Source organism: Muscardinus avellanarius (assembly GCF_963383645.1).
Source record: "Muscardinus avellanarius genome assembly, chromosome: 11".
Classification (NCBI taxonomy): domain Eukaryota; kingdom Metazoa; phylum Chordata; class Mammalia; order Rodentia; family Gliridae; genus Muscardinus; species Muscardinus avellanarius.
The window spans coordinates 56410997-56424273 of NC_137797.1; the positions used below are offsets into that span (position 1 = coordinate 56410997).

A 13277-nucleotide genomic window follows, 5' to 3' on the forward strand; every position below is an offset into this window, starting at 1 on the left:
TCCCAGTGGCCGAGCTCAGCACACGCTGCAGGGATTCAGAGTAGAAATCAAAATCAAGAAGAAAAACGGCAGCCCCACAGCCGAGGGCATAGCAGCGGCGCCATATTGCTACCGGCGGCAGCAGCAGCGAATTCAGCGAGGCCAGTACAGCTATATCTGCGTACTCAAGAACAGTGAGTCAAATTGCGGGCCACAGAGGAGAAATCCCTGGGACTTGACCCAGTGGGGGAGGGGCGGTGGCCGAGATATCACACCATAGGAGAATGTGCAACCTGGCACCCCCCACAGTCTAAAGCAGCCTCTATCGACTCTCTGGGTCGGAGACTCTGTGATAAAACCCAGTAAAGGAGTAGTGGGGTCTGAGATACTACTGACTCGAGATCCAGAACACCTTAAGGGAAGTCATAGTGACCCAAGGGAAGAACCCAGAGAAGGCACAAACATCCAAAATCATGGGAAAGAGGAATAATACTGGAGCAATTAATGCCCACAACCCCACAACATCAGAACCCGATAAAACAGAAAATCAGAGATTTCTAGAAGATCAAATCAGGAAAATAACTGTAGAAATAATAGAGGTGCTTCGAAAAGAACTCAGAGAGAGCCAAAAAGAGATAAAGGATGCAATTAATGAAGTAAAGGCCTCAATTCAAAGCACAAACAACCGATTAGAACACATGGAGAACAGAATCTCGCTCTTAGAAGATGAGCAATCCAAAAATGAACTCATAGTTTCTAATCTAGAAAAAAAATATCCGACAGCAGGAATCTGATATTGAAGAAATATGGGCCCATTTTAAGAGAGCTAACCTAAGAATTATTGGAATAGAGGAGGGAAAAGAAAGTGAAACCAAAGGAATCAACAATCTCTTCAAGGAAGTAATAGCAGAAAATTTTCCAGACATAGAGCAAGAGGTCGATACACAGGTCCAGGAAACTTATAGAACTCCCTTTAGACAGGATCGGAGAAGAGGATCCCCACGCCACATAATTGTCAAAATGACCAATGTGGAAGCCAAGCAGAGAATCTTAAAGGCAACAAAAGCAAAGGGCCAAGTGACATTCAGAGGCAAACCAATTAGAATCACTCCAGACTTCCCAAACCAAGTTATGAGAGCCAGAAGGGCTTGGAGTAACATATTCCCAATTCTGAAAGAAAACAACTTCCAGCCAAAAATTTCCTACCCAGCAAAACTTTCTATCAAATTAGATGGGGAAATAAGAAGCTTCCATGACAAACAGAAACTGAAGGAATTTATGTCTTCAAAACCAGCACTAGAGAAAATACTCAAAGAGATTAACTACAAAGAAGAAATAGGTAACACACTCCAGAACTAGAGAAACAAGATTTTCCATCCAACAGACAACTAAGATTGGTTATCTGTGGAGATTCATTATTTATGTTAGTCTTTTACCTATCTCAAAAAGGTATTGTTTGCCTTTATTGTTGTTAATTTTTAGGATTTCTAGTTGGAATATTAATATACCTTCAGATATAGCATTTGGAAATATTTTATCCCATTCTATTAGTAACTGTTAACTCTGTTTACATTGTCTTTGGATATACAATTTTTTTTTATTTTTTAGGGAGTTTGTATACTCCTCTGTTGCCTGTGCCATTGAAATCATAACCAAGAAATCACTGCCAATTTCAATGTTGTGAGGTTCAATGACCCAGATTTTCTCCTAAAAGTTTATAGTCTTAAGATTTATATTTAGGTCTATTATCTATTTTGAGTTAATATTTGTATATGGGATTAGGTAAGGGTCCAATTTTATTCTTTTCCATGTAATTATTATTTTTTTAAATATTTAGTTAAAAGATTTTTATTTCCACCACCAAATGTTCGTGGAAACCTTGTCAAAAATAACTTGACAATATAGGGAAGAATTTAGCTCTAGGCTTTTATTTAACTCCAATGGTTTATATATCTGCCTTTAGAATAGTACTACACTGTTTCAATTATTGTAGCTTTATATGGTTTGAAATCAGAAAATATATATCTTCTAGCTTTGTTCTTTTTCAAGATCGTTTTGGGTACCTAGAGTCCATATTCCATATTAGGATAGATTTTTTCTGAAAAATAAATATATAAATATATGATAGTTTCACCTAAAAAAAATAGAAAAAAAATATTCTCTGGTAAGAAAGAAAGCAAAAAGAAATATTGAAATGTTATCTTTAAGTCATCAAAAGCTTGGTATCAGACAAATGAAACTGTTATGTGAGATTATCATTTTTAATTTTAGATAAATTGCCATAATACTAGATGTCAACTACTAAGCCAAGCATGGGAGGGAGGGATAGGGAGAGAATGGGGTGGGGATTGGGTGGGGGCTGACTGGGAAAAGTGTGCATGTATGTCTACAAAAGTATGTATCCTACTATGATGTATGAATACAGTGCACCAATAAAAAAAATTAAAAAAAAAGAAAAAGTAAAAGTCTCTTAAAAATATCATTATTATAAAACATGCATCTTCTTTTTTCTTTTTTTCTTTTTTTTTTTGGTGGGGGAGTACTGGGGATGAAACCCAGGGGCATTCTACCTCGGAGCTAAACCCCCAGCCCTATTTTTTATTCTTTATTTTGAAACCGGGTCTCACTGAGTTGCAAAGGGCCTCACTAAGTAGTAGCTGAGGCTGTCCACGAACTGCGATCTTCCTGTCTCAGCCTCCCAAATGCTGGGATTGCAAGCATGCACCACCACGCCCAGCTTGACATGCATCTTCTTAATTCGCAAGTTAAACAGATAGAAACTATTTCAAGTACAAAATACTTATCTCTGTGCAACATATTCTGAAATTCCAAATACACAACGGAAATGTAGATAACGCAAAGGTTTTTAATATGCAATGTGAAATGCCATAATATTTTTAGCATTTATCTAAAACAGACCAAGTTAGATCAGTAAGTAGCTCATTTTGGTTAGTACTTCCTCCTTTATAAAGCATATTCAAATATGCCAAATCATTAGCCATCTTGTGGTGGCCAAAAAATTAGATGAAACAAACCTTCCTTTTAAAATCCCAACTTAGCATCTCTCTGTAATGCACTCATATAAAATAAAAAAAAAAACATGTGCTAAAGCTTTATGTAAGAGGATTATTCTGGAATCAAAGAGAATCAGCATACTTGGCTTTTAGCACCAGACTCTAATCAACTGTAATAATCCAGGTAGTCAAACCACAGCTGGCTGAAACCCGCAACCATCTGGTTTAAGGTGGACCTATTTGTCAACCTAAGTATCTCTAAAAATTAACAGTTAAAAAACTATCAAAGACCCCACCCAGTAAGAGACAAATGGTTCTAATATGAAATATATCTAATTTTGAATTTTCTCAAACCAGTGACTTTTATGTTTAAAAAAATGCAGTTAACAGCATTGATCTATACTAAAGGGGGAAAAAAGGAATTCAATTTCCTGTCATGTGAGAAAGATAAACAAATTGAATGGGTATGGAAGTTTATTCATAAACATTTTATTATGGGGCAACATTTAAATTTATGAAGACAAGGACTAGTTGGACATTCCCCATTAAAAAAAAAATAGCTGTTAACTAATAAAATGAGGTGGCAGAGCCCGGCATGGTGGCGCACGCTTGTAATCCCCGTGCTTGGGAGGCGGAGACAGGAGGATCACGCAGGTTCGAAGCCAGCCGTGCTAGCTTAAGAGACTGTGTTTCCAAATAAAAAAGTATAAGATAGGTCTGGGAGTGTGGCTCGGAGGTAGAAGGGCTTCCAGGAACCCCAGTACTACAAACAAAAATGAAAACACATGGGTATTCAGATCCTAAGGTAGAGATCATTTAATCATCTGTCTAGGAAACATTTGTCTCTTCGAGTCTTTTTTCTTTGTTAGAACAAAGGCTAGGGTCAGGGGCATTACCTTGACTATCTGAATGCCCATGGAGTCATCATCAGGATTACTCCTTTCATTGAAAGTGAAGCGCATGGTTTTATCCCAGTCAATGGCTATACTGTGCAAATAATGATCAGCCAAGGTCAACCAAACCTAAGACATTGCACAAATAAAAAAGACAGTGAAGTAGAATGTACAGATTCACTTTTATTACAAAATAGTAATTACAATACAACAAGAAAATGGGAACTGTTCCTAGGCCAGATACAGCTTGTTCACAGAGATGTATCAGAGCCTCATCAAAATTTTTGCTGGACTGAACTACACCCACTTTTATTTTTTCTTTCAATAAATATTTGTTGAGTTCCTACTATATAGAACTAACAATGCAAGCATTAGGGATACTGTTAAAAAAAATAAACCAGAACATTTTCCTATTTTTATTTCTGTTCATTGAATTAGCTGCATCATCATCAGCTTGTTTTACTTGGCTCGAAATTGTTCTTTAAGCTTTGGCAAGAGCCACCTGGTCACTCGTGGTGAATGAGCCTTTTTTTACCATTAAGGCCTCTGCCTTTATATCCTACCTCCCCACATATATACAAAACCAACAGATGGGCTCCCATAATGAATAACTTTCTTAAAAAGAGTCACTGGGTATTTTTATTTCTTTATCTTGCTCAAAAAGTCTGTTTCTGAAAAAATGTATTTCATAATGTCACTTTTAATATTTATTTTGAGGAGCCCTCAACATTCAAATTCTAGGTGTATTAAGACCAGGTTTATATATTACTATGCTAAGAATGCATTTCAAGTTTTGGCATTTTAGTAAGTTGGCAGGAAGGACATAGATTAATATCTCCAACTGGACTTCTAAGCATCAGAAGCATATGTCCAAATGCCCATTTGATACCTTTACATTCAGTATCAATAGGCATCTCAACCTTAACAGATCCAAAAACACACATCTAATCCCCCACCAACCCACGGATGTATTCACACAGGCAAACACACTCCTGTTCCTCCCATCTACATAAACACTAACTCTATCTTTCTAGTCATTCAGGCAAAATCTTGAAGTGATCCTTGATATCTCTCTTATACCTAGTATTCAATCCATTAGGAATTCATGTCAGTCTTCAAAAGATATCTAGACTCTGACCCTCCTCTCCTTTTCCACTACCACAACCCCAATTTATCTCTTGCCTGAATAATTTTAAGTTTTCTACTTGTCTCCCTGCATCTGATCTTGTCTCCCATATCCTCCAGTCAGCAGCCGGAGTAGTCTTCTTGAAATATAAATCAAATCATGTCACCCCCTTGCACAAAAATTTTCAGTGCTTCCCACATCAAGCAAAAAGCCCAAATGCTACAAGGGCCTATATGACCTACCTACTCCTCACATTATTTCTAGGAGCCTCTCTCCTACTGCTTCTCCCTTTGCTCTCTGTGCTGTGGCCCCTTTCTTCCCTCTTGCTTTTGCTTGAATAGTCCCAATGCTCCCACCTGAGGGCATTTGCAGTGGCTGTTCCTCTGCCTGGAGCATCTTCCCCCAGGTAGCTGCAAGCTAACTTTCACCTCCTCCAGGGCCCCACGCATATGTTGCTCTGATGTTTAAAATTCCACCTCCCTACCCACTTTCTCCCACACTCTCTTTATTTCTTTTTCTGCTTTATTTTTATCCATGGCACTTGTCACCATCTGACATACTTTATATTTTTATTCACTGTAAGCTCCATGAGGACAAAAACTTTGGTCTATTGTTGTTTCCACTGCTGTATTCCCCCGTATCCAGAACAGTGCCTACCACAGCATAAATAATCAATAAATCCTTACTGCATGCATGAATGATGAAGAGGCAAGTATCAAATTACTATATCTAGAATCTACTTTTTGAGGTTCTGGACATTCTGAAGGACAGAGTGACAACCCTTTGTATGTTAGCACTACAAATCCATCTTACCTTTCTCCTCCATTCCTTTGGAATCCCGGTTGATAGTCTGGCAACTGCCTTGAGAGCATCATACCACTAGGCACCAAGAAGAAACATCAGGGAAATCATAATATTGACCTGGATAAACACTCTTCAACCTTTTCTCCATCTTGACATCCATAGAGTATGGTAAAAATTAGTATAGAATGCTCTGGTTCAAAAATCAAAACACATGCTGGGTGTGGTGGCGCACGCTTGTAATCCCTGCGCTTGGGAGGCGGAGACAGGAGGATCGCGCTGGTTCAGAGCCAGCCTCACTGGCTTAAGAGACCCTGTTTCCAAATAAAAAAAAATATAAAATAGTTCTGGGAGTGTAGCCCGGAGGTAGAAGGGCTTCCAGGAACCCCAGTACCACCAAAAAATAAATAAATAAAAATACATGATGTGCTCAGAATAATGGATATTTGGCTATTTGAATTTTTCACACTTAGACCATGTATATAAAGTGCAAAATATTTCATTCCAAGTATAAACCTAAGTCACTTGTAGTTGCAAAGGTTATTTTACCTGAAACTAAAGAAGAAAAAAATCTAGACCATGTTATGCATATCAAAGTATATGCTAATATTCTCATTTTGAGAAAATATACCCTGCTGGTACCCCCAAATAAGAGTGCATTCAAAGCTAAAATTAAAGTTACCTGCTGAAACCCATTTTGACCTATAGAAGGCTCAAGAGTGAACTTCAATTTTGTATCAACTCCTAAAAGAAAAACACATAAACAGTTGTTACTCATGGAAACTGTAACAAGTTACTCAGAAGTAAAAGTAAAAATTGGATTCTGGCCAAGTGTGGTGGCACACACTTGCAATCCCAGCATTTGGGAGGCTTAGACAGGAGGATCACGGTTGGCAGAGAGCTTCAGCTGCTTAGTGAGGCCCTTTGCAACTCAGTAAGACCCTATTTCAAAATTAAGAATAAAATTAGGGCTGGGGGTATAGCTTGGAGGTAGAATGCCCCTGGGTCCCATACTTAGTACTGACCAAAAAAAAAAAAAAAAAAGTTGGATTTGACAGACATGTCATACATTTTTTAAAAATGTATTTTTATTAAATTTCAGTCAATTTGTTAAAATAAAAAGTGAACATGTTGATTATTAGTATAGGAAAATACCCTATGTCAATAGAATGAAGCTCCTTACTTAGGAGGGAAGTTTCCACCGCTACCCAGAGTTGTAGAAAACAAAAACAAAACTGGTACCACAGCCTTGCAGTCCCACAGACCACTATTCAACCTCTGTTCCTAGGCTTAAACAAACCACTTACTCTCTCTCAGCCTCAATCCCTTCATCTTTAAAATTAAGATAGCAATGTCCATCTCAGGACTATTGTGATGATTAACTATAAATCTCCTAACATAGTATAATTAGTATTTATGAAACATAGGAAGGGAACTGTCTACTTACAAAATTTGTTTTTCTAGGACACTTGCGTGGACCAAATCTATTAAGGAAACATCAGTGGAGTATCCAAAGCTATAAAATAACACCAAGGAGCTGTATGTGCAGTGAGTGGTAGCATGCTTGCCACTGTGCAAAGGCCCTGAGTTTCATCCCCAGCGCCACAAGGGGGGAAACATCATACATGTTATTGCCTTTTCTCTTAGGAAATGATCCAATATAACAATTCCATTTGGAGATTTTCATATATTTCAAAATTCTGTCTTGATAGACTTATTAAACGATAGAGCAGTGTGTGCATTAAAGTACAGAGTGTAACTAAAAATAGAACTGAAGTCTAACTCCAAGTGATTTATAACTTTACATAAAGTTCTTTGATATGAATTGCAAAATCGATGGAAGACAAGTAAATGAATGGGAAAGTATATAAACTATATGTTTAATACTTAACCAGGCCTTTATTCAGAATTCTGTATTAGAATCATATGCTGTTATTAAAGTAAAATTGCATGACAACTCTTATCCTTACTTAAATTTTATAAAAATATAATAAGATATGAACGTGCTATACTCCTTTATCTACAATTTCAAAATCAATGAGATGGCATTTTAAGTTTACATATTTTAAAATGATCATTGTTTAAAACTCCAGGGGCCAATAACATATGGTTTTACACATGGCAAAAGTCAAGTGATGATATGTTTTTATTCTAAGATATTGATTGCAGGTTAGGCATACTGAAAACCTCCCCACAACTTTTGCTGTTCAGGCATTAGTAGGAACTGAAACGATCTTCAGAATTTATAAAATAATAATAATAATAATAATAAACTGGTCTTTTTAAAAACATATCTTTGGGCCGGGCATGGTGACACACACTTGTAATCCCCGCTTGGGAGGCGGAGACAGGAGGATCGCGCACTGGCTTAAGAGACCCTGTTTCCAAATAAAATATAAAATAGGTCTGGGAGTATAGCCCGGAGGTAGAAGGGTTCCATCCCCAGTACAATTAAAAAAAACAACAACAACAACATATATTTGGGGTTGAGAAACGTGAAAGAGATGTGTCTGATTTGCCCAAGCCCATCAGCCTGAGCAGACAGCCTAGAAGAGTGCTGTAAATACTTGTATTGGGACTTAGCTCTCTGGAGTCAAGCTGTGGTAGAGAAGCCAGGTATCCAATCAATGCCTTCACTTTTTTTTTCAAAGCTTCAAAGTCAAAACCATACTATGCCTGGGTATCTTGATCTTCTCCGGAAGAACCTTAGGTACCCCACTGATTCCCATTTAAACAGGACGGTTTAAATGAGGTCCTGCCTCAGTGGTGATACAATGGGCGCAAGGGTGCCTCTACCTCCAGAGCATGATTTTAAGGCACAATCCAGCTGACTTTGTGAGAGTGCTGTCCAGGAGCAGGGTGCTGAATGGGGGAGCGTATAATCATGACGTTTGCTTTATTGCAACAAAGACCAGGAAATTCGGTCCGGCAGTGACTTATTCCTGCCACCCTAAAACTGCCAGATTCCGTGTACGTCTGACCAAATATGCTCCTTTGACTTCGGGGGAGCACCTGCTGGGCATCATACTGATTGCCTGCCCATGCTGAAACACAGTGAGGGTTAGTTAGCCAAAACCACAACTATTTCCCTTGGCTAAATATGAGTCAGAGGACTTGGGTGAAATTGATCATTCACCGCTTACGTGTAAAAAGCTTAAATCAGGTCATTTTCACCCCCTTTCCTTCTAAGGGAGAAGAGGTTTATATTTCATCTGACAATCACAGCTGTTCCGGATTCAGAAATACAAAACACTTTTAACGTGGGAAGGAGACTTAAGGGAGGTGGGGGGGCGAGGTAAAAGAAGCCAGTGAATAAATACTACAGTTTCTGCAACTAGACACTTCCGTGGGGAGGAAAACAAAGAAACCACGAGGTTCGGGGAAGCAGCGCCGCTTTCCACCCACTGGGACTGGGGCCTCCACTGAATCCTTTACAGCTGGGTGATAACAGGTCCCAGCAGCCGCTGGGGGGCGGGAAGTGGAGGCGCCAGAGCCTCCCGGAGCCCAGCAGGGGCCACTCCAGGGAAAGGTGTGCGCCGAGCATCCGCGCGAGTGCAGCCGGCTCCCTCTGCCGCCGCGGCTGGTAAAGAGCCTCTGAGCCGGGCGTGCGCGCCTGGGCCGGGCTCTCAAAACCCCGGGGAGGGATGCCGGGCGCCGGGGCTGACGCGGAGTTATGCAGCCTGGAGAGGCAGGGATGTGTAAACACGGGCTGATGGCAGAAGGGGCCTATCAAGGCACGGCCAGGCGCGTTCCCAGACCGTGCCTCCAGAGCGAGGCTCCCCTACCTGCTCCCCACCCCGACACCCAAAGTACGGGCTGCAGGCGAGCTGACCCGGGGACTCCCACCGAAAAATGTCTATATTTGGTTTTTCCTTCCTTCGCAGTCGCTGCTTTTCGCTCAACCCTGAGCCTCTCTCCGCCCCCCACACCTCTGTCCAGGTTTGGGCTTCCCGCGAGGCCGGGGCACAATAGATGGCGCGGCCTCGTATGGCGGGGGCGCTTCCCCGCGCCCCCCAAGGCCGCGCCCGGGCAGAGGCCGCCTCCCGCACCTGCCCGCACCTGCCCGCACCCGCGCGGCGCCCTCCCGCAGCGCCTGCCCGCCCGGGCTCGGAGCGAGCGCGCCAGGCTGCAGCGCCCCCTGCGCGGGCGGGCGGCCCGGGGTCCTCACCCGGCTCCAGGGTGCAGAGCAGCCGGGGCGCGGTCCGCGAGATGCAGCTGCGCTTCTTGAGCACATTGCTTAGAATGGTGCCCACGCCGCCGCCGCCGCCGCCGCCGCCCTGGCGCTTCGGGCATCGCCCCCCGCGCCTCAGGGAGCCGGTCAGCTTGTCCTGCCGCATCCGAGCGCGCCCCGGGCTCCGGCTCCGCGCCGAGGCTCCGAGCAGGCGGGGGTCCCCGCGGGGTGGCGGGGGCGCGGCGGGGTCCAGGGCACCTGCCGGGCGCCGCGGGAGCCGGCGGGCACGGCCGGGCGGCGGGCATCTGCAGTGCGGAGCCTGCTCGGCGGAGGCCGCGGAGGGGCGGGGAGGGAGGCGGGCGCGAGCGCGGCGAGGCGGAGGCGGCGCCCCCGCCCCCAAGCCCGCAGCGCGACGCGCAGGCGGGAGCGGGCGGGGAGCGGGCAGAGGCCGAGCGGGCTGCGCTCCCTCCGGGAGAGGCCAGAGGAGCCACAAAGGGGGCGAGCCCCGGGTGCAGGGCCCCGGCGCCCCGCCAGTGCCACCCCCGCTGAGCCTCGGAAGGACGGTCACCCAGCGCAGGACGAGTCTGACCGCGCGGCACTGAAGCCACCAGATGGCCAAGCCCAAGCTCCAGCCCCAAAGGCATCAAACTCTTTCCTGGCAGCTAACAGAGGCGTGATAAGCATGTTATTAGTATTTTTTTTAATGGTTGTTTCTCTTGGGAAAAGGGGCTTCCAGAAAAGTGTTCCCATTTAAAAAGCAGTTTTTTAGAAGAAGTGTTTCCTCGTCTCTCCAGATGGAGTTCTAAACTAGTACTAATGATCACTACTGATAAAAAAAAGAAAAACACCACTCTTAAGCTACCATCAACTGAATGAGGAAGGAAAGGATGTAAAAGGGGGTTATGACTAATAAGATTTTTTTAAACTCTAAAAATTGAAAATAAATGAAAGCAAATGAACCTAATTAAATCTCCCCACTGATAGCAAAAGAACACAGAAAAATAAGTTGACTTGGAACACAATATTGTGATAGAACACGGATGGTGATAAATATACCAAGGACAAATAAAACTACAAAGAAATTTTTTTTTGTGTGTGTGTGGTACTGGGGGTGGAACCCAGGGGCTTTTCTACCTCCAGGCCATACTCCCAGAATTTCGGCCAGGCATGGTGGTGTGCACCTGTAATTCCGGCACTGAAATTACAGTGAGAGGCTGAGACAGGAGGATCGCAGTTCACAGACAGCCTCAGCTACTTAGTGAGGCCCTGTGCAACTCAGTGAAATCCTGTTTCAAAATAAAGAATAAAAAAAATAGGGCTGAGGCCGTGAGTGGCAGTGCACGCTTGTAATCATCACACTTGGGAGGCTGAGATAGGAGGTTCGAAGCCAGCCTCCACTGGCTTAAGAGACCCTGTTTCCAAATAAAAAATATAAAATAGGTCTGGGAGTGTAGCTCAGAGGTAGAATGCCCCTGGGTTCCTCCAACACCCGTACTGCAAAAAAAAAAAAAAAAAAAAAAAAAAAGAAGAAGAAGAAAAAAAAATGCAGGATGTATAGCTCTAAATTGGAATGCCTCTGGCTTCGATTCCAAGTACAAAGAACAAATAAGAAAAGAAAGGGAGAAGGAGCAAAGAAAAAAAGAGGAAAGAAAAATCTTAATTTCATTCAGTAGTACATTATTAATAATAATAGTATTTTCAATTTATATACTCTACAAAACAAATACATGCATTAATGTCAAATTGTGCCAAGATTTTTTCAGTGTAACAAAATATATAAGCATACAATCAAATAAATTGGCTTTCCTTAAAACACCAAAATAATATATTAAAGTGAGAAATATTAGTATGAACTTTATATATATATATATATTCACCACTGAATTGGTTTAGAAGGATAGACAACTTGGCAGCAAGGAGCACTGGCCAGCAACCAGCCTCAATAAACCATTCCCCATTCAGAGTAACAAAGGCTCTATTGAGGAGTGAGTGGTTCCAGGCCTGGGCCAGAAAAAGTCTAAGATGAGCCTGAAACATCTTGATAAGCTCAGAAAGAGAGGTAGTACTTCCAAGATTAATGAGGTCAAGTTGAAGGGACACAAAAGCCACATAAATAGGCTCTTATTGAAGCAATATAAATAGCAAAAGATAAAACAATTTGAATATTAAAAATGGCTACAGTTGACTTAAAAAATACTGAATATGTTAAAAAGGCTCTTCTGAACAAACCGGAAAAAGAAGCCATTCCTATGACTCTAGCACACTTATTTTGTAATCAGCACATTCTGGTCTTTGTGAAATGCCCCTAAAGTTTGAGGACAATGTCAGAGAGTGTACAATGCTAAGAATGAAATGTAGGGAAAAAATCTGTTAAAATGAGGTTGGTCACCTGCAAAAGCAAACCAGGCTGATGAGACAGGTGTGAGTTACTCAGTCACAGCTGCCTGACTGAGATAAAGGTGCTCTGAAAAAAAGCAGTTATCTGAAAACATAACCCTTTAGAAAATGAAATCACTGTATAACCCAGTCATCATGAACAAACAGTGTGCCTTAGACTCCCCAACCTTTTCTACCTAGCTCAGGTACAGAAATCTGTCATTTATCAGCCTGATGCTTTTATACTTGGGGTGCCTGTTCATTATTCTTTAGCTTTCTCTTAATTTTACTAAGATGTTTATTGTCCGCTGCAGCCTGTGTTGGCTATGCTGAGGACAACAGGCAGAGGCCTGATGTTTACCTCTGTCTGGTCAGTGTTTTAGAGAGTCCACTATGCCCCTGGGGCTAACGATGGTGCAGAAAAGAATCAAAAGAGAGCTGGCAAGCTAAGGAAACCCCAGGAGAACAAGCAAGTCACTGCAGGTTAGTACTGTCTTCCTGAGCTCTCTTCTGCCCAAAACTTGGAGGGACTTGTGTTCTGTTTTAACAAGAGGCTACTCACACTCAGTGTCTGCCCTGGGCTGGCAGGAGAGGCCGGCTTACCATCCAGGAGCAGCGGCCAGCTCTATAATACTGTCTGGAGTGGGGAGGACACCCAGCTCCAGAAGTTGCATGGCACACACCACCCAGACCATCCACTCCCTTTGGCTCCGAGGCCATGCAACAGGCAAACTTCTAATTACCATTTGGCTTCTCAGAGAGGGAGCGGCAAACAGGAGTCGCCATCCCAGAGCTTGCTCAGTGCTCCGTGAGCTGAAGACATCAGGCCTCTGGACCGCTGGAGCTGAAGTCTGGACCTAAACTGTAATGGCTGTTGATTTTCTCTTTGCAATTCATCAATTATAACATTTTTCTTC

The 13277-nt window shown here is 42.5% G+C and overlaps 1 protein-coding gene across 2 annotated transcripts in view; it reads right to left on the reverse strand.

Moving 5' to 3' along the window:
* TBC1D30 (TBC1 domain family member 30) overlaps positions 1-10150 on the reverse strand; it is a gene marked incomplete at both ends in the record, with an annotated part of 46738 nt that extends 36588 nt beyond the window's left edge. For both annotated transcript variants that reach the window (XM_080705526.1, XM_080705525.1), the window contains 4 exons: positions 3890-4015; positions 5826-5891; positions 6496-6557; positions 9982-10150. In XM_080705526.1, the coding sequence (XP_080561652.1) occupies positions 3890-4015; positions 5826-5891; positions 6496-6557; positions 9982-10150 (423 nt within the window). The remainder of the gene's footprint in view (positions 1-3889; positions 4016-5825; positions 5892-6495; positions 6558-9981) is intronic.
* Between the last annotated feature and the right edge of the window lie 3127 nt (positions 10151-13277).